At 42.8% G+C, this 27,985-nt stretch overlaps 1 protein-coding gene across 1 annotated transcript; it reads right to left on the bottom strand.

Annotated features, from left to right (window-relative positions):
* Positions 1-947: 947 nt before the first annotated feature.
* On the bottom strand, positions 948-22,064 carry bmp7b (bone morphogenetic protein 7b). Its single transcript, XM_080470349.1, has 7 exons — positions 21,366-22,064; positions 6,930-7,122; positions 4,652-4,800; positions 3,122-3,325; positions 1,828-1,904; positions 1,322-1,432; positions 948-1,140 (listed from the first exon to the last, which is right to left on the bottom strand). Exons 1-7 carry the CDS (start codon positions 21,763-21,765, stop codon positions 991-993), a joined length of 1,284 nt encoding a protein of 427 aa, XP_080326475.1. The 5' UTR covers positions 21,766-22,064; the 3' UTR covers positions 948-990.
* Between the last annotated feature and the right edge of the window lie 5,921 nt (positions 22,065-27,985).

The following is a 27,985-nucleotide window of genomic DNA, read 5'->3' as shown; positions in this document are numbered from 1 at the left end:
AAACATAGTTAAGACATTGGAGCACACTGTTGAACAGCTTAGTCAGCTCTCAATAAATAGACCTTTTAAATATGACAGATTGTATTACAGCAGAGAAATATAAACCTGAAAGTGTTGAACACAGAGTACAGGATGTTTCATAAAAGACTCCCCCCACCTCTCTCTCTCCCTCTCTCTCTCCCTCTCCCTCTCTCTCTCTCTCCCTCTGACAGCTTGGTGGATTGTTGTTATGAAAAATGTGTCGGGTTCATGAGGCACTGCGAGGTGCGCTGGGTTTACGCTCAACTCCCAAGCCAAAGTGTTTTCCTGTCAAATTTCTCTTCTTTGAAAAACAAAACAGGCAGCAATGCAATAAAAAAAAAATAAAAAAAATAAAACACATATCCAAGTGACATTCCTGGAAATAAATACACTTGCATTGTTTGAAAAAAATATTTACACGGCATTTTACACAAAGGAATAAAAACAAAATCCCATCCTTATATCACCTCCCCCTCATACATATATATATATATATATATATATATATATATATATATATATATATATATATATATATATATATATATATAAAGTGTTATATATATATATATATATATATATATATATTCTACAGTAAAAGAATGAACTATAATAATTAAAACAATTAGTGAAAAAAAATTGTTGACTGAATGAATATACAGTACAATCACTGCTTTAAATGTCTTGTATACACAGTAGAAAGCACAAACGTGAGTGTAGGTGTGCGTATGTGTGCGTATGTGTGCGTGTACTTGTGGCGAGGAGTCTTAAACCTTTGAGAAACGTATCCCCTCCGAACAACCTTACACATAATGTCTTTTCCCCCATTCAGGAAACTGTCTTTGAACATTAGGATTGTTCATGCACATCACCCCCCCCCCCCCCCCCCCCCCCCCCCCTCATTTTTGAATTTTTTTTTTTTTTTTACTCATGAGTGTGTGCATGTGTTCATGTGAAGACGCTGACAAGCTAGTGGCAGCCACAAGCTCTGACCACCATGTTGCGGTATTTCTTGAGGATGACGTTGGAGCTGTCGTCAAAGTAGAGCACAGAGATGGCGTGGAGCTGCGTCGGGGCACAACACGGTTTGGGAACTGTGTCTGGATTGATGAAATGAACCTGGGGGAGGAAAAAAAAAAAATAGGAAAAGACAGTTCACACAATGATAAAATGTGCAACTCTTTCCGACCACCAAATGAAGTCGTTCCGACAACGGGCGCATTGTCTTGACATTTGATGAGGTGATTCGACTCTTAACATGACTGCTGCATTTTTGCTCCCTGGTTTCATGGTTACTCACAAGGGTTTGCACAATGGCATGGTTTGTGGCATTCATGTAGGAGTTCAGTGGGAAGGCACACTCCCCCTCACAATAGTATGCAGCATATCCCTCTGGAGCGATGATCCAGTCCTGAGACAACAGAAGATAGAGAGAATCATGATGCTTCCTTGATTACGTTCCTGCCATTCAACGAGCTCATTTGTAATCGATACGGTTCTATTTTGTGGATTTCTTTTGACAACCGTCTGCATTTACCTTCATAATATTATATAATCAGAATGGTTTGGAGAGCCTTCATGAAGGTTAGTTAGAAAACCTAAGACAAAATGTAACTTTGCATGATGTGATGGTTGCATCTTTATGTTTATCAACTGAAAAAAACTTTTCCTATAATGAGTTTTTGGTCATTAGGAAGACAGAACATTTTTTTTTATTAAAATGTAGAGCTGCTGTGCTTGTATCAAACACAGGCTTTTGTTAGGCCAAGCATTTGTGACGACTTGGATGAAGAAAAGTTTCCATACCTGCCACCCCAAGTCTCGGAAACTGACGTAAAGCTCATGCTTTTTGCACGCCTGCTTCTGATCAGTACTGCTGTTTTCTGAGGAGTGCAGAGACACACACACACACACACACACACACACACACACACACACACACACACACACACACACACACACACACACACACACACACACACACACACACACACACGCACATACACACACACAAAGAGGAAGAATATGCTTCATTACAAGAGTTGTTATCCTATTCAGTTCCAAGAGTAACTATTTACTGCAGTCGGACCCCAATTAGGCAGCAGTGATAAAGAACAGACCTAAACGCTGTCCGTGTCCTTGTAGAAAGCATTAACGTTTAAACAATGACTGAAGGAAATCACCTCCAGATCGAGCAGCAGTTTAGTAATTGTTTCAAATGAATGGGCCACCCTGCTCAGAGGTCACTCTGCTGGGCTTTGAGTTTCCACTGGATGAAACAGATGTGCTTGCAATGTGCACTTCGCCACATTTTCATAACTGCCGACTTTATTTATTCTCATTCTTTTCTCCACTCATTTCAGCCTGTCTCCCACAACACCCCCCCCCCCCCCCCTATTTTTTTTTCTTTACCAGGTCCATGTGTTATAAAAGTGCAGTCTGTTTTCGATCGACTCCTATCTCTCTTTTCTTCTGGTGACCTCTGGGGATCTGTGGTACATTAGTTCCTGAAAGCAGCGCGCATTGGAAATGATCATGAGCGACTGGTTCTCATCATCCAGTTAAAGACCACTGGTATCCAAAGTTCCAAACAGGCCCATTTGGCCCATATGTCGTGGCCCCGGTTGCCCCACAGCACAGCGCAGATGTGTTCTGCCATAAAAGCCTGTGCTGCCTTACCTCCATGCAGGGAACTTGGCTCCAACTGCTCTGTAATGCTTGTGTAAATAAACAAAGACAGCAGAGGGATATTTGAAGCCCAGGCATTACAGTCTAATGTTTCAGTGCTTCACATAAACATAGCCCTCTCACACCTCCAAAACAAAGGCCCTGCATATGCGTTACATGTTTTGTCTCGCAGGGTTCATATCAGCTGCACTGAGGTAGTTTTGTATTTTCATATATTTATGCATGTGTTTAAATGGGAGTGAGTGTGCTGTCTGAAAATGTGGCAGGTTTCCTTGTGTAGAGCTATACACCAGTCATCTGTGTGCCATTCCACAAATTCCTCTCAGTGCAAACAAAAGGGGGATTAAAGCTGCACTTATCCCAACACAATGAGAAAGAATCAGCACACCACAAACACATTTCCTGTCGTTACCTGCCACATTGGCCACTCTGAGCGCCTCTTGGTTTTTTGTCCCTTTGGAGCGGTTGGGGTTTCGTTGTTTGGCCCCCCCTGGCGCCGAGCGGATGCTTCGCAGGTGCACCTCTGTGGCTTTGAAAAAGGCCACCATGAAGGGCTGCTTGTTTTGAGGCCCACTGCGGCCAATCAGCCCTGCAACGCGAGGATTGATGCTCTCTCCTGTAGGGGGAGACAGAGAGGCCAGCACCACAGGTGTCAAATAAATTCAGATTAGAGGAAAACAGGACAACTTGTGAAAGAGAAAGTTTGTACTTTTGGAACCAAATAAATATGCTTCTACTATTGGAAGGTTTTTTTTGTTGTCTTTTTCCCATGCGTGGGGTCGTTTACTCATTGATTCCACTTTTGTTGTCTCTACAACTCTACATCCAGCCTCATAGATTAGATTTTCTTCTGTGAATTCCTTTCCCTTTCTTTCATCCCTTCCCCACCTCTAAAATGCCAAGAACAAATGCAGCTTTAAACATCAAAGCCTCTGTGTGTGTGTGTGTGTGTGTGTGTGTGTGTGTGTGTGTGTGTGTGTGTGTGTGTGTGTGTGTGTGTGTGTGTGTGTGTGTGTGTGTGTGTGTGTGTGTGTGTGTGTGTGTGTGTGTGTGTGTGTGTGTGTGTGTGTGTGTGTGTGTGTCTCTGTTTTGCTCACTTTAAGGGGTCCAAAACTAGATTGCACATTGGGGAAACCAACCATGTTGGAAACAAATTGTTTATCCCTACTGTCATGCTTGATTCCAAGGGTTCCGAAATGGTTTTAAACTATCATCAGGTTATGGCACATTTCAGTGGTCAAGGATTTGCACTTTGTTGTGATGGTTAAAAGGCTCAGAAATCCAACACACCAGTCTGTGGACCCCACAAGGAATGCTGTACAAATGTGCGTGCGGGTGGGTGTGTTTGTGTGTGTGCCTGCTCTCCAGTGGTGTCTATCTTGTTCTCACACAGAAGAATGTGTGTATGATCACTGTTTGGTGGTAAATCAAGGCTTCTGGTCCCTGCTGGCGGCAGGACGTCCCATGCGCCTGTCTGTACATGCTCACCTGGAACCTTTCATACGCGATCCAACATACAAACACTCTTTCGTTGATGCAGCCTCCCCCCCGTCCAACCCTCCCATAACTTGAAAGCAATACGATGTCTGTTTTCATCACCTAACATGTAACATCCTGCCATCCCGTGGGAGATAATGTTCTCAAACACACTTTCTGTTGCACACTGTTTGTTGTTAAATATTTCCACTGACAAACATTTGAGCCCATTTGATGACAAACGGCCGATGAGATGTTATCGTGGGGATAGCATGGTGTATTTTACGCATGCTTGCTAATGATGCTGAGGGTATGACGGACGATGGTGGTGATGAATGACTGATGATGAAGGATGAGGAGTGGGATTTATCTTTGTTTGACGCGTATACAAATGAAACAAAAATATCTCATTCATTGGCTTTTTCTAACTGAAATGAGAAAGTGTGTCAACACAAGTGACTCTCACCGTTGGTGCTCTCCAGGGCCAACTGTAAACCCAGGTTCCTGCCAGGGTTCAGGACCCAGTGGTTGCTGGTGGCTGTTACATCAAACACCAACCAGCCTTCCTCTGCTGCCCAAATCACCCTCGAGTCCAACAGAAACAGGTCCGACTCCCTGGGGTAGATTTGAAAATAAACAAATAATCAATGATTGGCCACAACCGTGTGACAGGCTTTTTAAAAGCCAGCAAGTGGAAGCACGGCGCAAACTAATGGAGTGGAGGAACAGAGAAAGAGGAGTGAAACAATGAAAGAGATGGAGCAAGACAGCGAGTGAATTAGGGAGGTGGGGAGGGCTCCAGATGGTGAGGCCCAGGGGAACACTTCATTTTCTTAATTGACAATAATGGCTTTATAAACGACCGGTCCTTTCATACACTACACACAGTCCATCACGGGATGGAATTTGGTGGGGGAGCCAGAAAGCCAAAGAGAGAAAAGGAGATAGGGAAAGAAAAGGAGAGGGGAAAACACAGCTGTGAGAGAGAGTGTGTGCAAAGAAATGAGAGAAATAGTGCATATCCAAGTCAGTCCTATTGTCAGACACTGAACTCTAGATTTTCTACTCTTTCACCATTGAAGCCCAAAATCTCTTGTTCTTCATGTGACCAGTCATGTATCTCGACCTATTTTCTGACTGGGCAGATAGAGTGTCAGAGAGCTCTAGTTCATTCATTTAGCCAGGCCTGTCTCTGGCAAAGGGATAAATGACTGTGTTGTTCCCTCTGGACAACAGAAACCTTTAGGAAGACTTGAGGGTAGCTGGACACAGGCTGTTCCAGGAGTCACATGCACCTCCTGCAAAGTACAGCTGAACCACACCACAAAGGTGGGTCCACCTTTCTTACTAACCTCCAAAAAATGAGGGTAGTAAAGAAAAACATGTTAGCACTCCAAACATATCAATTACCTATGAAAAAGACCTTTGGAAAAAAAAAATCTAAAAATCAGAGCAGACAATCCCTTGGACATCCTAACTTTAGGCTTTTAACAGAAGGAGAAGAACAGGTTAAAAATAAAAATCTCTGAATATCATTGAGCACTTTTGAGTCATCATCCTGCATGCATCAGACAGTTTGTACCAAGCAACAAGAGCAGGTGTTTCTCCTGATGATGATGATGATGATAATAATAAGATTAATTCTGCTTGTATTTGACTCCAACTCATTAAGACCTGAATAAATATTTAGACATATGTGTATACATTTGTTAATGATCACTGCAGCACATGTTCTTTGCTCTTTGGGCCTGGATCTGAAACACAATTTAACAGTTTCTTGTGTGCATCTGAAAATCAGACATATTTATTACATGTCTCTAAAGCAATGGCATCACCCTGTATAGGTACAGCTGTGGAGGAAGAATCACATATGTTTTTTGACTTAATTGACCAAATAAAGCATTGGATATATTTAAAGTATGAATTGATAACAACAGAAGAGAGTTATAAATGACTTTAGTGATTTAGTTTCTTTTCAGACAAATTTCATTAAAAAAAACAAAACAGTGACAAGGTTTTATAAATATTTCCTGTCTGCAAAAAAAACAAAAACAAAAAAAAACTACATTATTACATGGTCACATTAAAACACTACAGTAACAAAGACACTGATAAATGACAGCCTCATCCCTGTTTACAGTAAAGATCATCTACAAAAGTCTACACTGTATATCACATCGGTCTGCTGCTGCATAGACAGGAGCAATCTTTATTCAACTGGATTACTTTCAATGGCTTTCTAAACCAGTGGATCACAACCTGTGGTCCATGACCGTCCTGATGTTTTGTTTGCGCTGAGCTTTAATTTGATTATGTAAAAAGAAAGCCCTCAGAAGATATCAATAGCTCATCTGGGAAACAACCTCTTGCGGTTATTTTAAAGACTTTTGAATAGGTGAGAGTTGTACTGTCATCATTTGGCATAGATAGAGATCACAAAGAGGTCTGTAGTCATAGCTTGGGAAACACTGATCTAAACAGCAGTTGGCATGATTTCTATTTTCACTTTTGGGATGTGTAATGTGTATGTGAGGGAAGCATCAAACTCAACATCAGGAGGCCAAGGTCAATAGATTTACAAAAGCCCTGAAGCCAATTATTACAATAACAATGTCGACCAAAGAGGTGAACTGAGAACCGCTATTTGTATGAAAAATTTATATTTATTAAATTAGGTAAGAATTTTTGGTTGAGACTATCAAGTATCACATGTCTTGGATTTAAACCCATACATCCAAGCTCACCTGTCAGAGTGCTCCTCCAACACCTGGTAGACGCTGATACGGAAGGTCTCATTATCATAACGTTCATGGATGAAATCTTTGTATATCCGAAACTCGGCTGCAGTGACGGCCTCACCCTCAGGGATTCTTGACAGATCGAATCTGAACTCTCTATGATGCCGCCGCACTGGTAGGAATTCCTTATCGTGCTCCACTAGGGAAAGAAAAGAACATACAATTGAAATGAAAAATGGTTCTGTAACAGACTGTATGTATGCAGAGAATGTTTTCTTTTCACATGAGCTATTTAGCATCCCCCTCCTTCACCGCCCGGGACCTAGCAGGTCTACGAGCAGAGAGAGAGAGAGACAGTTCTCATGACTCTATGTAAAACTTGAAAACTTTTTGTGAAGCATTGTGTCGCAGCTTCCATGGAAACACAACATATGTTTGTAAATGTAAATGTCTTTTCCTCTTAAAGGTGTTACAATGCACTCTTCCCTCACATTATGTCCACCCCAGCGGCGAGCTGAAATAGCTTGTCAGCCTGTGGCACAGGCTCAGATTAAACACATCTATGGATATGCAATACACATGTTAGCTTGTGATCGAAACATCCACAAGGACTAGTACGAGAAGCGATGCATCTGGAGCACACGGAGCCATGATAGAGAGATGCAGGCTAACTCTGACAGCTTTATGAGCCCCTTTCTTCCTCTTCTCTTCCCTTCATAGCCCCAGAGAGCCATCTCGTCTGCCCTTCATCTGGTTCTCATGAGCTGGGGCTCCATGTTTGGTACACCCCACCCCATCCCCCTCTCTTCTCTACTCCCCATCTTAGCCTTTTAACCCCCCCCCCCCCCTTCCGCCCAAATCTTCAAGATGTGCCCCTTCAACCTTGCTCTTCTTATGTCCCAGCAGGACATCCCAGAGGTCAACGTGTTGCATCTCATCTTCTTCTGGGTCTTCCTCCACCTCACTCTTTATCAACTGTCAGACGGACCCCCCACAAGTTCATGTGTGTCTTCACACACCAAGCAACATGCACTAAAAGACAATGGAAGCAAGATACTGTTGAAGTTGCGGGATCAAACCACATTTGTAGCAAGGTTTTTGCGTCTATTGAATATCAAATGGACTGCTGCTACCGTTGATTTATTTGTTAGAGTTATCTTCCTAATTGGGTTTAGAAGCAACTGTTTCTGCCGAGATTTTTCCACAACAGTCAAATTTTGGAACATATATAGCACTAACCCTGTCGGTACAATTATTCTTTGAGCTAAATCAACGTAGGCATCTCAACTCCACGTGGTCTCTTATGTATTAAGCAATTTCTTAACAACATGATCCAAACCTCCAGTTTGTGATGCAATTGTAACCCTCTGCCTAATCTTTCCGTAACCTCAGTCTAAACATATATTTAACTCAAAATTGAAGGTTTTAGTTTTTGCGTATTTGTCCCCAAACTTCAGACAAGTCCCAAAATTGTGAGTAATTTAGGGACACACAATGGAGTTAAAACACACACACCCACATGCACAAACACAAACTTGTATTCATGACCTTTTGGGGATATCGCAATAACTCGCCAAAATTCCAGGAAGTGCTTTATGACAGCATGTTTTTTTCCCCCAATATCAGCTGTTAGTGATATACGTAAGTGTGTAATGGTGCAAATGTTTTGCATATTTCACTGTACTGCTAGTGTGCTATGTCCCAGGAGGAGGCATTCCTTTATTCATTTCTCTATTAAACACAGTTGGTGAGTGAAAATATATAAAAGCAGCACTGAGAAATTATTGGCCAGAGGAGCAGAATAGGAAATAATCTAATTACTCTCTGGTGAGAGGCAGCGCTGCTCTCTGTTGGCCATTAAAAAGGTCTCATGCTTTCATTGTCTCGGTCTGAAAAACAATGAGGTTCAGGATCATGTAGACGTCACAACAGACAGTTATCAATTCAACATCGGTCACTCCAGCCAGATGCACGATTTCTTTGTTATCTTGATTCATTCCCGCAGAAAACTCTCAGTCCATCTTTCATTCTACACTCGTCCACGCTTTCACCGAGCTCCCACACCCAGTGGCTTCCAACCTCAGGTTTGAGTGGACACTGTGAATAATCAGTGGTTTCTCAAAATTGGATCCACAGGACATTTTCAGGCGTCGAGGGCAGATCTAGAAAATGGTCCATTGCTTTAGTATGTTGATGAGAGAGGGGTGTGCCGTGACTGGCTTACATACTTACACCTGCAGCCCACCTTACACTCAGACTCAAACAAAATGTAGGAAACATTGGTACTAATCGTTTCTGAATGAAGTCTGAGCTGAAATAGTGTTTCAGCTTTTTCTGTTTTCATTCTCCTTCTGACAATATTGGTATCCGCTACTTGTAATCTACTCCTCCATTCAGTGCCCTTTTACAACTATGCAAAAAACATGTGTTTGCAGTAACTTTTGCAAAGTTTAATTCCTGCTTCTTTTCTTCTACACACCAGTGCCTGCTTATTCTTCAAGTAGCCTGTGGACCTCTCTCTGTTCCTGTGGCCAGGTGCAGGTGCACTCCCTCTGGGGAGAAAGCCAGACCTGCTCTCAAGCCTCAAAGGGGGCTGCTGTTAAACTGTAAAACTCCCCCGCCAAGTATTTCCTTTGCGTCTCACATTTACATTGTTTCAAAGGTAAATGTCATCAGAGCAGTTTAAGAGAGAAAAAGAGCTGGCTGAAGATTGTGGCTGTTATTCTGTTTTTGTTTTACTGTGTTGTTCTCTTATAGGCCTCTTTGAATGGAAGTAATTAGATGAGGAGGGAGAAGCTCAGACAAGAGGGTGCATTTATGATTTCCTCTGAGAGGAAGTGAGTAGCCTTCTCTCCACCTGTGTCACAAACACACACACACACACACACACACACACACACACACACACACACACACACACACACACACACACACACACACACACACACACCACAAACATGTTGAACACACCCTCTGATGCCTTAGGCACCCTTCATTCTTCGTAGCCAGTGTCCAGGTCGGTCACCACTTGTCACATGGACACACACATCAACACACTACACTGCGCGCACACACTGATTGCCTGTGAAGTGAACGGTCTCGTGCGTCACAGCAGGGTAACACAATCATTATGGGTTTCTGTAATCCATAATTAGAGATGCAACAACATACACATGTAAAGAGACAAACACATACGGGCAGACAAACATATATGCTTCCACAGTAAACTCCTTTTATCATTGGGTCAGACATCTGATTTGCTTTTGCTGCACATGCTGATGATGCACGGCTATCCCACATCATTTGACTTAAGCGGCCCACACACATGCTCAGCAGCACACATCAGAGCTATCAAGTTGACAGATACTCCTTCATCCTCCAGTCATAATTGTCCACCTGGCAACCAGAGGGTTACAGAGGGAACACTGGATAAACATCTTATACTACAAAGAGTACACTTCCTGCTAAAAGCCAGCACCTCAGTTGTGTCTCTAAGAAAATAGCAAACAAAATAAATATTTGCTGATGTAAAAGTTATATTCTTGGTATCTGTGAACAAAGCACCAGAGGTTTGGTCTGGCAATAGACATTGTCTGTGACGTCAAAGCCACATCAGGCTTGTGCACATATGTGCCTTCGTTACAATGAATGTAGCCACAGTAGTTTTACTGTGAGTCAATACCACATTCAGTTTGTGATTTACTTCATTTAAATTTAGATACCGGTAGTCACTGGCTTAAAAAAAATAAAATAAAAAAAGCCACAGAAACTGTTAGGCAATTAGACAGCTTAAAAGAATGAACAAACACACTCCTGGGTTTGTTGATTCTGGTGTTTGTTGAAAGTAATAAAATACTAATTAACACACATGTGATCTTTTAACTCCTCTGTCACTCTGCCAGTTTGGCCTCTTTCTTCTTTCCCCTTTGCTTTGCCTCTGCCTCATTTTTTCTCTCTCCTGCTGGTCGGCGGACCCAAGACACTTCTACGACACCTCAGGCCTCGGAGCAGCAGCAGACAGATCTGACGGCTCACATTAGCCCAAGTGTCTGTTCGCCACCCTCACACCCCTCAGAACTGCCCTGCACGCTTCCGTTACTCGGCAGGGGGACAAACTCACCCCTGGCACTACTCTCACTTCTCTCAACCAACAGCTTAAGCTTCGCCCCCACTCTTCCCCCCCTCCCATTGTAATTTCCCTGGAGTTCACCACCACTGTCTGCACCTCCTTCCACATCCCTGCGGAGCTCATTAACTGTAATAACACACCTGGTGCCCAAATCCAGAAACCTGGGGTCAATCTAACCAGAGTGGGATTATTTCCCAACAGAGTTTGTACGTTCACGAGGAAAACTGTAATACTGCCCTGAATCACGCAAATGTGAGTGATGCTACTGTGACTCTTTCCTTATTAAACAGTTGCTCTCACATTAACAATGTTTTAAACACAATACGTGGAACAAGTAAGTCACTGTTTCCACAAACTGAGGGAGGAGACGGGTAAATTGCTCAAGATGTTTATCCTATAAACACCAAAGACAGTTTGATCTCTCGGGTACAGAGTGACTACCCACAGTAGGGCGATTACCACGTTAGGAAATATCCTGCCCACTGGCGACTACTGATGACATCATGCCTGCGTGATGTATTTATACTGCTGCCGGATCCCTGGGAAAGGTTCAGCGGAGTTTCATGCAATAACTTACTCACACTTAACGATCATTAAATCACCGCTCTGTGTGTGTGTGTGTGTGTGTGTGTGTGTGTGTGTGTGTGTGTGTGTGTGTGTGTGTGTGTGTGTGTGTGTGTGTGTGTGTGTGTGTGTGTGTGTGTGTGCACTCAGTACACTCACACATGGTTTGAGCCTGTGCGCAAGCAGAAACGGCAACCACAGGAAGAAGAGTCTTTACATCTAAGACTTGTGGTCAGACCAAACTTTTCCGAGTTTTCCGACTTGAAGGCCATCAAGAGGTTTGAGATTATACTCACAGCAGCATCGCTGACCTCTCACTCTCCCTCTCACTCTCCCTCTCACTGCAGCCATTAAAAATACTTGCCCTCAACAACCATAAAACTGTAGTGCTGGGTTCCACCTCATGCTTCGCTGAGCATCATGGACCAGAGACTTATACTGGATATGTAACAGCCTGGTACAGTAATGTATCTGACTTTAAAGCTTCATTCCGGCTTCTCTTTCTCACTCATTTCAGCTGGTATAAATCTTCAATTCCAGGAAGGCCGAAAACTGTGTCAAATGTAAATAAAAACAGGATGCAATGAACTGAAAATCACATGATCAAACTAACGCCAGCAATGACATTCTGAAATGTTAGGACAGGGGCAATAAATGTCTGGGGGGGGGAAAGCAATGCGATTCTAAACAGCTGGAGGAGCATTTTGCAAACAGTTAGGGTAATTGGTAACAGGTCAATACTACAATTTAGTATTTTAAACCAAAAAAAAATAAATACAATCTAGAGAGGCATAGTCGCTTAAGAGTCGACTTTGAGGTGCATGTCCACAAAGATATGAAAAGAAGACGTCATGTCTGAGCACAGTCTAAATACAACTTCTTCTACTGGGCAATGCTCACTAACAAATATGAGAAGCAAACTGGAAACATTTTCTTTGGTGAGATGAATTGAATTTTTTAATTCTTTTTGGAAGCCACAAACTCTGTATGACAGAATTTGTTCATTCTTCTTGTTATTGGTGAACAGTTCAAAAGCACTGCACCCCTAATGGGTTGCATTAGTGCAACTCAGCAAAAACTTATGCATGCATCCAGATAAATTAGTTTAAGAGGAGAACCAACTCAATGCTTGACCACTGCGTACATCTATCACAACATGAATTCACAGTCGCACCAACCTGCCTGCATTACAGATCTTTCAACAATAAAAAAAAAACAGTTTATGGAATGAAATCTTCAGCAATGAAGACCCAGGACTGCCGTGCAGCTAGAATACTACATCAGACAAAACAGGAACACCACTTCTCTTCCAGAACGTCCAGGAATTTATCTCTTTAAATTCCAGATGTTTACAGGCTGTTGTTGAAAAGTTGGGCGTGAGATGTGTTGCTGTCATCAAATTCATAAAATGGTAAAAAGGTTGAACTTTTACATCTGTTATCTGTGTTCTATCTTGAATGAAATATGGGTGTGAGCTAAACCTCTGCATCCGATTTTAGTTGGTTATCAACACACCATCTCAACATTTTTGGGAATATGTTTGGAATACCTTTAATATGAGTATATATATTTTTTGACAGAGGTGATCAGATCAGAAATAGATACTGTAACATTTGCTGACAGTGATAGTGACTAGTTTCTATTTACATTTTCACAAATCATTGCAACATGCAGTTGGGAATCTGACGTCAGTCGTTTTCTAGAGTTTATGTGAAATGATCAACGTCATTCTAAAATCTGAAGCAGCCCAGTGCACTGTGCAGCTGGAGAACCACACAGTGCAGCAGTAGGTCACTAGGCTATCGCTCACTGCCTGAAAATGATCAGAGCGGCACTGATGTTCTCCTAAAATTCAAAGCATGAGAAAAACAATTTATTAATTTAACCCGAACTGTGTCGTTCATTTGAAAAGGACTCGACATCTCCGGGACTCTCAGATCAAAGTGAGAATAACAAAAGGTATGCACAAACTTGTTCTCGCAGAGGCCTGTTGAGATTGATTGTACAGCAGTGAAAGGCAACGGTAACAACCAAGACACCACATCCTAAATCGTCAGCGTTCATTGCTTTGTGGCGTGATATAATGCATTGAGGAACAGGGAGGAAAGGGTGCGGAGCGATGTGGGCCAAGCAGCGAGGGATCGCGCTGCACTAATGTCACTGTAACCATCTGCACTTCCTCTTAACTGCAGGATTGAACAACTCGCAGTCTACAACTCGCAGACTACAAACCGCAGCCGTTCAGCTTTCCCCCACTCTCTGTTCCCCTCATCCCCTTGTTTTTATGTTCTTTAATTTTGTGGCCACAGGAGCCACACCCTCCCCATCCAGCCAAGCCAACCTCTTATAATAGACCTCAGGAACATTCGCATACAATACGCACTTGGGCACAACCGGCGACTGAAGCGATTTCTTATCCCGCATCTTACGCGCAAATGATGGGCAGGCTGGCATCCTGATTTTAACAGCTGGTTGTTTATTTTGTTTAATCACAGCCCATTCCTTTTTAAAATAAACAAACTAGCTGTGGAGGAAACACAAGGGAAACACAGCTGCACACATGCCCAAATAAACACAAACCTGCTGCAGGCGGATCATACTCCATGCTGCATAGACGCAATATTTCATCACTTATCATAAAACCGCTCGCATACAGTTGTTGCTCGGCTTTTACAAGCTTTGATTTGGCTGTTGGAGCCTGGCGAGGAATCTGGTCAGTGTTATGGGCTTCCGCTAACGCAATCTTCCGCTTGGCAAGCTCGCACACATCACACAGTGCAGCTGGTGACTGGGCAGAGTAGGTGGCTCTAAAATAGTGTTTTACTATGCGCAAACGCACACAGAACCGCTCTAAACACGAAGGTTCTCAAGCACAGGATGTCCCCACAAGGAAAAGAAGTCAAGAATGAAATGCACTTGCTTTTAAGAAATGCATGGCATCCATTTGTAATCCAAACAGATGCACTTGGATTCTCATTATCTTATCCTCCTCACCCTTCTTTCTTCTTCTAACTTTTAGCCCTTCCTCTCATTTCATCCCTCCTCTCTGAACAGTCAGTGCCCCAGTACCAAGCGAAGACTGTTGTATTTGTTATCGTTGAGCTATTGGTCCCGGGATCTATGACCGTTCTGGCCCACTTCTGCAGTCTCAGCTTCACTGCTTGGTACCCATCTTCATAAAAGTGCAGGGGAGTCTTACATGCTCCCGGTCACTGATAAGGCAACGCCAAAGTTATCCAGATCACAGAAAAGTCACAAGATGGGTGGAAATCAAGTTAGCAAAGTGAGTAACTGCAAGATCAAAGGCACAGGAAAAAGAAAAAAAAAAAAAAAAAGCGGAACAAGAGAGAGACATTATTAGAAAAACTAAATTGAGCTCAACATTCCTGGCAATGAAGGCGGTCCGTCCATCACTAAAGCAGAGAATGCCTGCTGCTTAGTACATCTGGGCTTTTTGACCACTCGCCACATTGTCAAGTCCCACCCGCGGAGTGTTTCATCATCTCTCCCAGCAAGTGCCTCAGCTTGGCCAAGTGCACAGAGGCTCTGCTATGTACATCCAGATGTCATTCTGGACTCCTGGGTTCAACAGGTGAATGTGAGACATAATAAATGTGAAAATAAAAACATAACGTTTCCAGATCACGCCAGCTGTGCACTTTGTAGAGTTGCTTGAAGCCTGGGAGAGGAGAGATTCGTTGTCTGCAATGTGGGGTATTTATTTACTCAATAGGCCTTGATGCTATCAATCAAACCAAGGAGTGCATTAAGAGAAATTACCTGGCAGGAAGGCAGGGCTATGTGTACCAACTGTTACATTCCACTGCTTCTGCTCACTCCCTGTCCGGCACATGGCAATAAAACATGTACTCAATAACACTAATTAGCCCCAGAGACATTCCTTTCGCGTTAACAAAAACATGAGCATGCATTTCATTTTACTCCTGTGCATATGCTTAGTACATGCAAGTGTCTTTAGACCACTGGTAGTGCACACAGAAGCCATTGCATAAATCCACAGAAGGGAGAAAGGCATGTTAACAGTGTCAAAGACAAGCTGCTTGCACAGACCAAAGAGTGGCCGTCAACACGTACTCTCAAGCTCCAACTTTTTTTGAGTCTTTATATGAGAAGCCAAACACAAATCAGCTTCTGGTGTGAGATGAGAAGACAAAGTAATCAATTCATCACTACACAAAAAGTACAAATATGGGTTTAAAAGTGAGAGAGATGAAGGGAGAAATTAATTTGAGAGGCAGGGAATATTTTTTTGGGTAGTGCGTGCGTGTGTGCGTGTGTGCGTGCGTGCGCGCGTGCGCACACGCATGTCAGTCTATGCATGTGTGTATGTGTGAGAGAGAAGTGGGGAGTGGAAAAACATACAAAAGAACTTGAGAAAGTGTTGAAATGTTTTATGTCTGCAAGCGCAGGAGGTTTAAACCTCTGGAGATGAGGGCTGTAGTAGGAGGTTGAATACTAAACACCACACAACCCTACTGGGGCCATATGATAACTAACTAATTAAAACGGCGAGGTCAGCGCTGATAATCAATACTGTTAGTTCAGGGGGGGAGGCAGGGAAAATTTGGTGTCAGGTGGCGCTCCTTGTAGGACAGATTGAAGACTGAGCCAGACATGACAGTGGAGGCTGGGTTGAGGGGACTGGCCGGACTCTACAAAGATAAAGTTTCTCCACACAGCTGCTCTGGCCTGCAGTCAGAGGGAAACATCTGTATTAAGCTCAGCACCACAAGCACCCCACTGTGAGGAGGAATGCAAGAAGCGATACAAAGAAGGGTGGGAGGAGAATGAATGTTCGATATGAGCGTGTTGCACACTGGAGGTCCAAAGTGGAAATGACATGGATAATCTAATATCTAATACAAAACTAGACTTACGTGCCTCCACGTGTGACAAAACTCCTTCCGACCACGAGAGTGCAAACTAATGATACAACGCTGTCCGAAAGCCAAAACCTCTAACAGGCTAATTGGACATTTCTAGCCTTCCCGCTCTCCATTATCTAGCCTTTAACACATACTATAAAGCAGAAAGAGTGTGGTGACGGCTTCTGCGGGAGCAGACAGGAGGTCCTGAGTGGTGGAGGGCCAGGTGGTGTCCTGTCAGGTCACTAAGGTAACACAGGGGATAATAAGCAGGTAACGCTCCGACTCACTCTGCGGGCCAAGTCTGTAAGACACTTTTACAACGTCTGATCACAGCCTCGACTCACAGTGAAATATAAGCAAAGTTTTGATATGACTCACAGTTCCATAAGAAAGCTTTTCAATTCGTCCGGCATCGTGACTCGTTTAGTGGGAGATGACGAGTCGACGACTACCAACATTTTGCATATTGCAGCAATGAGAGAAAGGAAAGCAAAAGGTGATGTGTTTGTTTACTGCTTTTCAACTCCATTTAGTAAAATGTATTACATCTGGGGCCAATTAACAGCAGCAGAACACTTAACAATTAAATACACCCTGGTCGCACATTGTTTCGGTGGCTTGATTTTTGTTTACTGCTTTTTCTGAGTTTCCAGACGCAAACGTTGCCCTACTTTAGTTACAGAGAAAGCGTTATTGTACGGGAATGTTGATTTAAAATTTACTGCCATCGAACAACAATAAATAGAATAGAATAGAATAGAATAGAATAGAATAGAATAGAATAGAATAGAATAGAATAGAATAGAATGCTTTTATTGTCATTATACAAGTACAACGAAATTAAAGGTTATCTTTGAAAAGGTTTGACCATTGATGGCATTAAACTCTGGGTCAGAATGAATACAGAGCAAAAACAATCAAGTACTTTAAAAACAAATATAAACTCACTTTAAGTTGAGGTGTTTGGAGTTTGGGGTTTGGGGGTTTTGGGGTTTGCACAAGAATTTCTTTTTAATTTTAAGTATTCAATTTCTCTTTTTTATGCATTGACATATTTAGATATATTTGTATCATATGGAACTTTCTATCAACGTTTACATGAACATTTTATTAGAAAATACAAGCATTATATAATTTTTTATATTACACACGACCATTGTATATGTATATACATTTATTCACTTCTTATCTATTCATAACTGTCCTTATGTTTTTTGTGTGCAACTATATATCAAGGTTATATTTTTACTTTTTGTATGTTTTTTTACATGTTAATTGAATTATTATTATTTTTTAATACTGTATGCATTTATATTTCAAATTTATACTTTAACAATGTGACTTCAAACTCTTAATAATAGCGAAAAATAACCTTGTAGTGATCTAAACTGTCTAATTAAATTACATGAGTGGGGTTGTTGTTCATTATTTGATAAAAAAAAAAATGAAAATGCTTAAACGCCAGGGTTATTTTTAGTTAAGAGTCATTACAGTCAAATCCGCCGTGATGACTTCTCCCTCTCTTCTAAACAATTTAAAGTAAGTGAATGAGCCACTTATTCTTACTTCATTTCAGTAAATGTAAGCACTGTAGATCATTTTGTATTACCCCATATACAATACTCCTCATGGGATTATCAACAGTTTACTGAACATATACTATAGTTAAGAGTCTTTTACAAATGTTTAGCTTACTTGGTCTAAATATTATTTGTTTTAAGCTAAGGGCTGCTGCCATTTTTAAATACTAAGAACTTCCAAAAAATGTAAGTGTGTTTTAGTAACCTTGATTCACATCACTGCAGTGACCAGCAGGCATGAGGCTGAGGGTCACAGACAGGAAACTGAAGTTTGATAGTGTCAGAAGACTCAAGGCTTGTTGACAGCCAGATCAAACATTGGATTACATCCGTCTTTTTCTCAACTTCTGAACAATAACAATGACACAACACTATTATCTCAATACAAATACTCAAAGTGTGGAAAAGACATGACGTTGAATTATTGCCTCGGGTGACAGCAGTCTCTATTCACCCTCTTGTAGGGTCACTCTGATCCAAAAAGGATTGCATGAGAACAGGGAAAATAAGGAAGCAGTGACTAACTCACCTCATGATAACATCTTAGAGTAAAAGACAATCACTCCTCATACACACATAAAAACAAGCACAGGTGATGATGTTGCTGCTCTTTCAGTCATCCAGGATGCAAATAGCAGACGTCCAAGTCACAGCCCTTCCCTGCTGCTGGGAAAGGCGCACGTGGGCCTTGTGAATGCTCGTGCATGTTCCTGGATAGCTGACGGCTGTGTGTGAAAGCTTAGCATTAATTGAACTCAACCGTGGCTCAGCAACAGCCAGAGTAGCCGCCAAAAGCTCCGAAAGCTGTGGTTTTGTTAAGAAGGAAATGCCTTAACTCACAGTGGCTGAGGGCTAATGCTGCCAGAAACCAAAGGGACCTCAATAAATAATTATTACTGGAGAATATAATGTTATGCTGTGTTGCCACCTCGAGACACATGCAATGGGCCTGCGTGCGTGCGTGCGTGTGTGTTAAGTCAGTGGTGTGTTATCACGACGTGTCCGGCACACGCCCAGTGGCTGGGTGACCTGTGTCGCATGTGTACATTCTGTATGTATGCTGTAAGACATTTACACAGCTGGGCTTTTAAAGTGAAGTGACTCAGTACGAGGACGTCCCTGGCCTGGGTCAGTCCCAAAATCCACACCCACCCTCGCTGGCCGGGAAGGACTCTGCAGCGCTCACACGAGTTGACAACAAAGTGCATCAGATCCGCTTAAGTGGCAATCAGTAACGAGGAGATAATTCTGTTTGACCACGAACAAGGCAAGGCTCAATGCACAGAAATGTGTTATTTTGGGGGGGGGATTGAGGTGTGAATTGACGACCATCCTTGTTATAGTATTTGGCCTTCAATAAAAGCACAAGTGAGTTCAAGGAAACATGCTCCTCAGGAAGCAGTAACCAGGGTACAAAGTCTGACTAATGTACCTTGGGCTTGGTAGTTATAGAGACGTGCAGGGTTTTGAGAGACAGTTTTTAAATAAAAGCCACACTCATTTTGCACTCAGACAACCTAAATAAGAAAACAAAAACCACAACGAGCAAATGTGGGAAGGAAGGAATTTGCAGAGGAAACAGTCAATCCATTTGATAGCCATCAAGTTCTCTCTCTCTCTCTCTCTCTCTCTCTCTCTCTCTCTCTGTCTCTCTCTCTCTCTCTCTCTCTCATGTGAAGGATAGTGAAACAGCATATTATCTGCTGGTTTGAATCAAGCTGCTCAGACAAACGTTTGGCGGTATCACATGAGACTAAAGAGCAAACGTCACAATGAGTCCCACTGACAGATGCAACACGTGGCAGATGTGCCTACATTATATCCAAATGAGCCACATTCATGGAAACACCGAGCCGTGTGCCATGAAGAAGACTCAACCTGAGCAAATGCCATCAGTAATTACATTAGCCTCAAGTTTGTTTTTTGTTTTGTTTTGCAGGGAGGCAACGTGACTTTCTTTTCCATGATTCCTATGACATGAAAACGTTCTCACTGGCTGATGTCCCACATTCAGTTTTCTGTCTGATTTGAGCATGATACTTGTGAAAAAAAAAAAGAAGAAGATTAACTGAATCACTGGTCCTTTTCTCTCAAATGCTCCATTTCTTGTTAGTTTACTGCAACCTTGGCCCTTCACTTTGCGAGTCTCTGTGGTCAAATCCATCTGTGTCACAGTCTGTCAAAAATAGTCACAATGCAGCAGCTCCCACAGTAATTACACAGTGCAGTTCAGGAACCAGTGTCACCTCCCTCTAACTTGCCAAGAGTCTCAACAATGATCGCTCCAGGATTGAACGTAAAGTTTGAAGAATATCTCCTCAGACTTAGATTTATTGTTTTGTCTGTCTCGTGCCAAATTAATGTGCTACTGTGACTCAGCTAGAACATAAGTGGAACTGTTGCTGTGACTACATAATTTGTCAAGCAAATGTAATTATGATGGTGTGCTTATCTATCCGTAGAGCCTGCAAATGTTGTGATTATTCACACTTAACAACCTTTAACTGTGGCTGACAGCAATAAAACAGTCCTCGCCTGTTGGATTTCAATGAGTATTCTGATTTGATAAGCGTTGAGGGCATAACATTCAACAAAACAATTGGACCGAAGTGCATCCTCCAACATTACAGGTCATTTTTTTTAAACTGCCGAATGCGATTAAAGTAAGTTCAGGTCATCACTGGCTGGAATTGCTTCGTGGTGTGAGTGTCTATAGGGATGTCTCTAGATTAGAGAGAAGGGAGGACCTAGAGCACTTTGAACCCGTTCTGCTGTTGACTTACTCATTCTTGAGATAACACAGGGCTGACATACTAGCTGCTCTGCAGGACCATCATCCACAGCCTGAGCACCTGAACATTAACTGGTTGCACAGCTGTTTAGGAGAAGGGAACACTGGAATTTGACACTCCTGGAATTATCTGGATAAGTGTACCTAGTTGTGTGGAGGCCTAAGCATGATCATTGTGCATGCAGGTGTACACCAGAAAAGTATATGGGTGAAACAGCCAAGTGCTTCTGCTAAATCACCATTCAGCTTTAAAGAGTATTGACTGCCACCATTAATTTCACAAGGTGAAGAATAAAGACAAGTTATTCAGGAAGCAATGAAGCAAACAGGTCAAAACGTCATCGCAACAAAAACCCTGTGAACTGTTTCCATCACATTAAATGCCATTTTTTGCACGAGTAATGTTTTTTTTTTTTTTTCTAAATGTATATTCATTGTATACATTTTTTGTTGTTGGTCACGGAAAGTTTGAAAGAATAAAGCGCCTACCTAAATTCACAAAGCTCATGACCATGTCTGCATCGTTCAAGAAGTTGTTGTCTTGCAGGCTGGCTATCGGGGGACCCTGTGTGGTGAAGACGGGCTTGTAGGGGTATGAATATCTGTCCTCGTCCCCTTCTGTGGACATAGCGTTGTACAAGTCCAACATAAACATCGGAGCAGCATTGTGCTTTCCGTGGAGGTGGGGTCGCGGTCGGTGCGGCAGCCCCAAGATCGACAGGATCTCCCGCTGCATCTCCCTGCGCTCCTGACTCTTCAGCCGGCGGTGGATGAAACTGGAGTGGAACTCATTGTCCAAAGTAAAGTTCGTGAAGGCAGTATCCGCAAGGACGCAATAGCTCCAGACCAAGAGCAGAGCGGGCGCCCGTCTATCCAGAATCGGTGCCATGGAGCTCACCGTGCGTAATTGCGCCCCGTAATGTTCAGCGAAACTCAAAGGAATGGATAACAAACTTTGAGTTGCACGCAGTCTGTATCTCTAAAAATCAGTCACGGACCCTCATGTTGAGGGGAGTGCTCCCAATGAAACATCAAATCAACCTAAAAGTCCTTTCTTTTTTCTTTTCTTTTTTTTTTTTTAATTGAGCGCGTCCGCGTGGATCTCTGTTCTCACACTCAACCTGTGATCACAAGCCACCAACTGGAGCGCAGAGTGAAGGCTGCGTTTCAACGGGACAGAACAGACACGGACAAGTTACGAGGAGGCGCAATGTGCTGAGCTGGGAGGAGCAGGGAAGAGAGAGAGAGAGAGAGAGAGAGAGAGAGAGAGAGAGAGAGAGAGAGAGAGAGAGAGAGAGAGAGAAAGAGAGAGAGAGAGAGAGGTAGTTCTGCTTTGTTGCCACTTTGGAGAAAGACTTGAGGCTACGTGTGCAAACACATGACGGATTAGGGAGAGACTCGTAAGATGCTTCGTTTCAAATAAAACAGAACCCTTTTTTTTTTCATTCTTTCCCACAATTACTGCGACCTGCAGGCTTGTGTGAATTTACTTATAACAGACATGTAGGCAGTGGCAACAGTGTGGGTGGAAAATACACCTCTAATAGGAGTAATTATTTGCTTTTAGGAGCTCCAACACTACAGAATCTGGGTGATGTTGCAACATGCAGATGCACTGCCTCCACTAAAATAGTTTCTCAGTGATCTGCAGGTGCACTCTGAATACCTCGGTCCATGTGGTTGTGAGACTCTAACCTCAGTTGTCTTTTGATGTCAGGCAGCCCCACGACCGCTATTTCGCCTGGCATTTCTGAAGTTATCCCAGCTTTCTATCTCCAGCGCTATAACAGGAAGTTAGTGACAAAAGGCAGTGGTGCACAGACAGAGCACAGACTGGAAGGGAGGGTTGCAGATGTTTTGCAGCTGCTCCATTCCTCCATCTGCCCCCCTGGCACCAGCACCTCTTAAACGCCACACTTTAATGGAACGCTGCTGACCCTCTTATGCGCTCTGCTCTCGCTGACACAAGCGAGGGGGATTTCAGATGGCCTCCAACGACTGCTTTATCTTACACGGTGCTCATTGCTCACAGAGTGGCCTTTTAAAGGCTCTGTTGTGGAGATGTTTACAGGCTCCTTTTGCCAGGTGATTTTTATGACAATAAAATTAGACTTCAATGGCACAGCAAGAGAGGGCTGCCAGACGGCTTAAGCTATGATTGCAAACAGAAGAAGGGAGGAAAGGAGGCAGAGTGTGTCTTGGGTTTTACTCAGCTCACCTTCCTGTCTATTTATTGTGCTTATTTGTAATTTCAAAGGCGTTCCACTCCTTTTTTTTTTTTTTTGTGTGTGTGATGACAGTTCCACCTGGCCTTAAGCATGAAATAATACATAGCCTGCCACTACTCATTGTGTATACCATTGTGTATGCCAAATCCCCATTTTGCTTTTAACTTGCCTTTCAGTAGTAACCTGTAATGTATAAACATCTCTATCCGGTGCCTCAGATAGAATCAGCTAATGGCCGCAGGTGTTTACGTTACAGCAGTTCCTGACAGGGGGGCTTGAAAGGGTCTCTGGTTGTAACTATACATCTTCCGTTCTTTCTTTCTCACTTTCTTTTCCTCCTCCTTCATTGTCTCAGTTACTTACTCTCCTACCCTTGCTTTAAGCCTGATGAGGTCAAATCCTCCCCATCGCTCCTCCAGCATCCCCCAGCCCTCTGTGCAGTTTGTGCCCAGAGAGGGGCTGACAATCCTGGTCAGGACAATAGAAACAGACCCCCCTTTGTTTGGGCCTCCATGGACCTGGTGACGGTCCCAGTAAACAGTGGGCACAGGCTGAGGCCAGGCTGGGTGAGCTGCACTGAGGGGCCTTTGACAAGGGGAACTAAAGCAGAAAGGCAGAACAAACAGTGTTTGAACTTTCTGTCAATGACACACTTGAAAGAAATTCCAAAAGTATAGTGGCATTTTTTCTCAGGTATGTAACATTCAGATGAATGTTGTTTTTAAAATGCACAGCCAAGACAAGCCTTACTATACACTGTCAAAACCTGTACCATTACATAGAATTAAATAAAAAACAAACTGTTAATCTAGTTGAAAAACATGGATGCACTTTTACTAGTTGAACACCACTATAGTGTACACCTCAGCTTACGTGTACTTTATTTGTTCTATTTGTTTCGCATTTGAGTAGTTTTGAAATCATTAGGGTCAAACTTACCTTTGACCTAGAGTGTTTGAGCACACGCACATGCACTCAGTCCCTTGGTGATCCAAGACAAATGCACACCTCCGCACTCATTCCGACAGGTTGGAGCATGATGCTGCAAAGAAGATCACACAGCCGCGCAGCCAAACATCGTTGGAAACCATTCACACCTCAGTAACAGTTTCATCTCTTCTTAGTTTTCTTTCTTCTCTTTTTCTTTCTTTTCTTTTATAGAAGGAGTTGGTCTTTTTCCATCTGCCTGGTTAATTCCATTTAGGCGCTCAAAGCATGCAGTCAGAGGTCAAATTAATATTTATTTCATGTGTTGCTTCAAAAAGCAGCAGGCAGCAGTCCTTTGAAGACCTGTGCATCCAGGGAGTCGGATAAGGTTCGGTGAAGGGGGGTTCGAGCAAGCAGACCCACAGTCGATACAGTAAAACGTTTTTTTTCCTGGGTAAACTGACCCTCGGATGAAGCAGTGTGGGGTCGAGGTGCAAGGACATGAGAGGGTGGAGGCACATTTTTTCCTCTCTCCCCTCCCTGTTGGCCTGTCCTGTCTTCTCTCATCTAAGTTTTTTGACGTAACCCCACTGTGTGCACTGCACAAACCGACGGCCTGTTAAAACAGCCAAACCAGGTGAAGCTGAGCTTTTTCAAATGTTCCCCTTCTGGTGTCTCACACTTCCAGGGGCCTCATGAACATATGAGACACAGCTGTGAGACAGGCAGAAGAAAAGAGAGAGGGGGTGGGCATATGAAACAGCTTTAAAATAGTTCACTTTGTTTAGCCCACTTAGGTTTTTGGTTTGATGTCGCTTTTGAAAATCTGGAGAGAGAGAGAGAGAGAGAGAGAGAGAGAGAGAGAGAGAGAGAGAGAGAGAGAGAGAGAGAGAGAGAGAGAGAGAGAGAGAGAGAGAGAGCTAAAAGTTAGTGAGAAGTTGATGCATGAATGCTAAATCTTTGCACATATTGTTGCTATGGTTTGGTATGACAGAAGAAGCATGTTTATACCATAGTTCAATTAATCTATATGGATTTTATGGTAAGAAATAGGTGCTTTTCATATTTGAAAAGCTGAATCCTGCATTTGCACTATTTGCTAATGCCTTTAATGTTACATGCACTGTCGCCACTGTAATGGTCTGCAAGCAGATCTGGTAGTTAGGAATCTCAGCATAGCTTGTATTAGATTTATGACCGGTAGTCCAACCAGACCCATCAGTTATAGTTGGTGTGACTGACCCTCCGAGATAACATTCGAACTAAGCTTTCCGTAATGCCCAGCTTAGTAGTTCTTATCCATTGCAGGATGTTATCACTCATGCACTCTGTTAGTCTGGGCTTGACACTGAACTGGTCTCCTCACCACGCCGCATAATTATCAGCATCCATTACTACGGTGTGTGGGCCTGATAAAGGACTACCCGGTTTCACACAGCTCGAGGCAGAGGTCCCATTTAGATTCCTGTCTGTGTAGCAAGAGGCCTTGCCCCTTTGACTCTTGCTCTCATCACTCGGTAAGGCCATGTTGGCCTGTCAGTCAGAGAGGACCCTGGGTGATCAGTCAGCTCCTCTTTAGGGGATGCTGGTTTGAAGGAGCCATTAGAGAGCAGGCGGCAGAGCCAGACTGGCAACAGCCAAAAGCTGATGAGAAACAGAAGAGCAGGAGAGCCCGAGGTAGAAAGTGGGGGGGGGGGCAGGAGGTGGATGTGCTGAACTATGTGGATTGTGAAGGGAGGGCAGCTCTGTTTTCTATTTGTGAGGATTAGGTTGACAGATCTGTATTTAGTTTCTTTGGGCCTCCAGCAGCAGCTAATCCCCCTCACCTGCAGCGGGTGTCTCTCCCCCCCCCCCTCAACCCTTTTTCCTCTGACCCTGTAGCCCCCAACTTCCCCCGTGTTCCACCCTCCTGCCCAGCACAAACACTCATCCCAAGACAAGCACATGACTCGTTGCACTCTGTCTCCTCAGGTTAGGGCCTCACACTCGACACAAATCTCTCCTGGGCAAAAAGAACAGCGGGGGTCTCTGGCTTTCTGGAACAGAAGAAAAAGGACCCCGGCAACCTGTGGTCTTAGACATATTAAGTTTTTTTTTTTTTTTTCCAGCCTGGGTGAGGGGTTGTTCCTCATCGCTAAGAGATAGCAATTACTCCGAAATTAAGAGCCATTACCTCGGAAGTAGCTTGTCAAAACCAGTCAGGGGAAAAGGGGACCTTTGCTAAAGCTGCACATTAGGAAATATTCAGGGTCAGGTCAGAGCCACAGACCTTTTCTCTTTAGATCCTGGCTCCCACACACTCTGACCAGGCCTTCACACTGTGGAAGAGAGACCACAGTGCCTCTGCAAACACACACACAGCATGCCTGCCAGCAATTCTAAAAGGTGGGGACTCTGGATGACCTAATAGTTTCAGAATCTAAGCACATTTCTCTGTCTTAACAACAAAGTGACACAACTACGACGTGTGGCAGAAAGGGACAAAGACTGAGTTTGAAAGATGGTTGATAAAGCAATATAAGCAATTTCCTTGGTGTGTCATGTTTATTTAATATCATTGTAATGTTTGGCGCTTAAAACAGCTGTAATTAGCCAATAACTGTCTAATTCAGTAAACTAAACTGCGAGGAAAAGAACAAGCAACGTCTCACAGAGCCTCAAAACACATGTTGGCTAGAATTGTCATTACACACAACCGTCATCAGAATTATATTTTAAAAAATCCCTTCCACATGCTTAACAGAAACAGTATATATTTGGTTTCTTGCAGACTCAAACCACAGCCTATTATACCCCCAACCATCCAACTGAACCCACACACAAAAAAGAAACACATACATACAGTAGACACACCTTCAGACAAGTAGCAGCAAGCTCAGATAGAGGATCTCATTACTGAGAACTACACATCTCGCTAATGTGGATTAAATATATATATAAGCAGAAAAGGACAGCTGCTTTTCCGCCAGCAAGGCGCTAACAGGCCCACACACATTCCTGAATATTATGATTGGACACACCTTGCAAATGTGCACTGACTTTTAACCTGGAGAGGAAATCTCATATACTTTAAGAGTGATATGTAGCCATAACAATACAAGAATAATATGTGAGCAATTGTCAGAGTGTAAGTGGTTTAAATACAATTTTAAGAGTACTGTAGTCAAATCATTACATTATATTTTATGAATGGCCACATGCTTATGATGCAATACTGTCATAGATTGTCTGTACCCGGGCCTAATTTGTTTCTTTCAGAGAAAACATTTTCAATCATTTACTTTGAGTAGCTATTTAAAACATTTTGCATTCAAACGTCATTGGGTCTATCTCGTTGGTTTTGAATGTGTAGGGGAAGCCTTTTTCCCCAGCATTATATTTCATATTAATTTTTGGGAAGGAAATAATCACGATAACGATACACATGTGGAGCGTAAGACTGATGATGATTTAATTAAAACATACATTCCCATAAATAAGCGTATTGTAATTGAAATGAAGTCAGAATGCTAAAAAAAAAATTTTTTTTAACAAAACTGCAATTGTAGCAGTGACCACAATGCTTGACTATATAAGGCATCCACCTTTGTTTATAATTGGCTATGGATCCCAAAAAGCCTTCAACAATTATGTTGCCGTGAAAAACACCAGAAACCTGTCCAATTGAATTATAAAAAAAAAAGGGGGAGGGGGGGGATATTTGGCATGAGTAAAAACAAGTGCAGCCTGAGATTTGTAAGGTCTACAAAGGGGCACAATGCGGTTAAAGCTCTGTAAGGGGGGTCATCCATCAACACCTTGAAGATGCATGGCCTATTCTCGGTTGAGTTCTTATTTATTGACAAAATGTGATGGAGTCAAACATACATAACAGGAAATGTTCATTTTGATGGATGAACCACTTAAAGTCACCATTGAGTGCAGCATTTGAGTAAATATACTTTGCTTCTGGGG

The sequence above is a fragment of the Lipophrys pholis genome (assembly GCF_963383615.2).
Source record: "Lipophrys pholis genome assembly, chromosome: 8".
In the NCBI taxonomy this organism is placed as follows: domain Eukaryota; kingdom Metazoa; phylum Chordata; class Actinopteri; order Blenniiformes; family Blenniidae; genus Lipophrys; species Lipophrys pholis.
Note: the sequence above shows the minus strand (reverse complement) of the source record. Positions and strands in the feature narration are given on the sequence as shown.

Excerpts from the sequence above, each read along its gene's own strand:
- bmp7b (XM_080470349.1), bottom strand. The coding sequence starts at position 21,765 with ATGGCACCGATTCTGGATAGACGGGCGCCCGCTCTGCTCTTGGTCTGG. Across the intron at positions 1,905-3,121 it reads CAGAGTGGCCAATGTGGCAG|AAAACAGCAGTACTGATCAG; the intron begins GTAACGACAGGA and ends TGCACTCCTCAG. Across the intron at positions 1,433-1,827 it reads TCCGAGACTTGGGGTGGCAG|GACTGGATCATCGCTCCAGA; the intron begins GTATGGAAACTT and ends CTGTTGTCTCAG.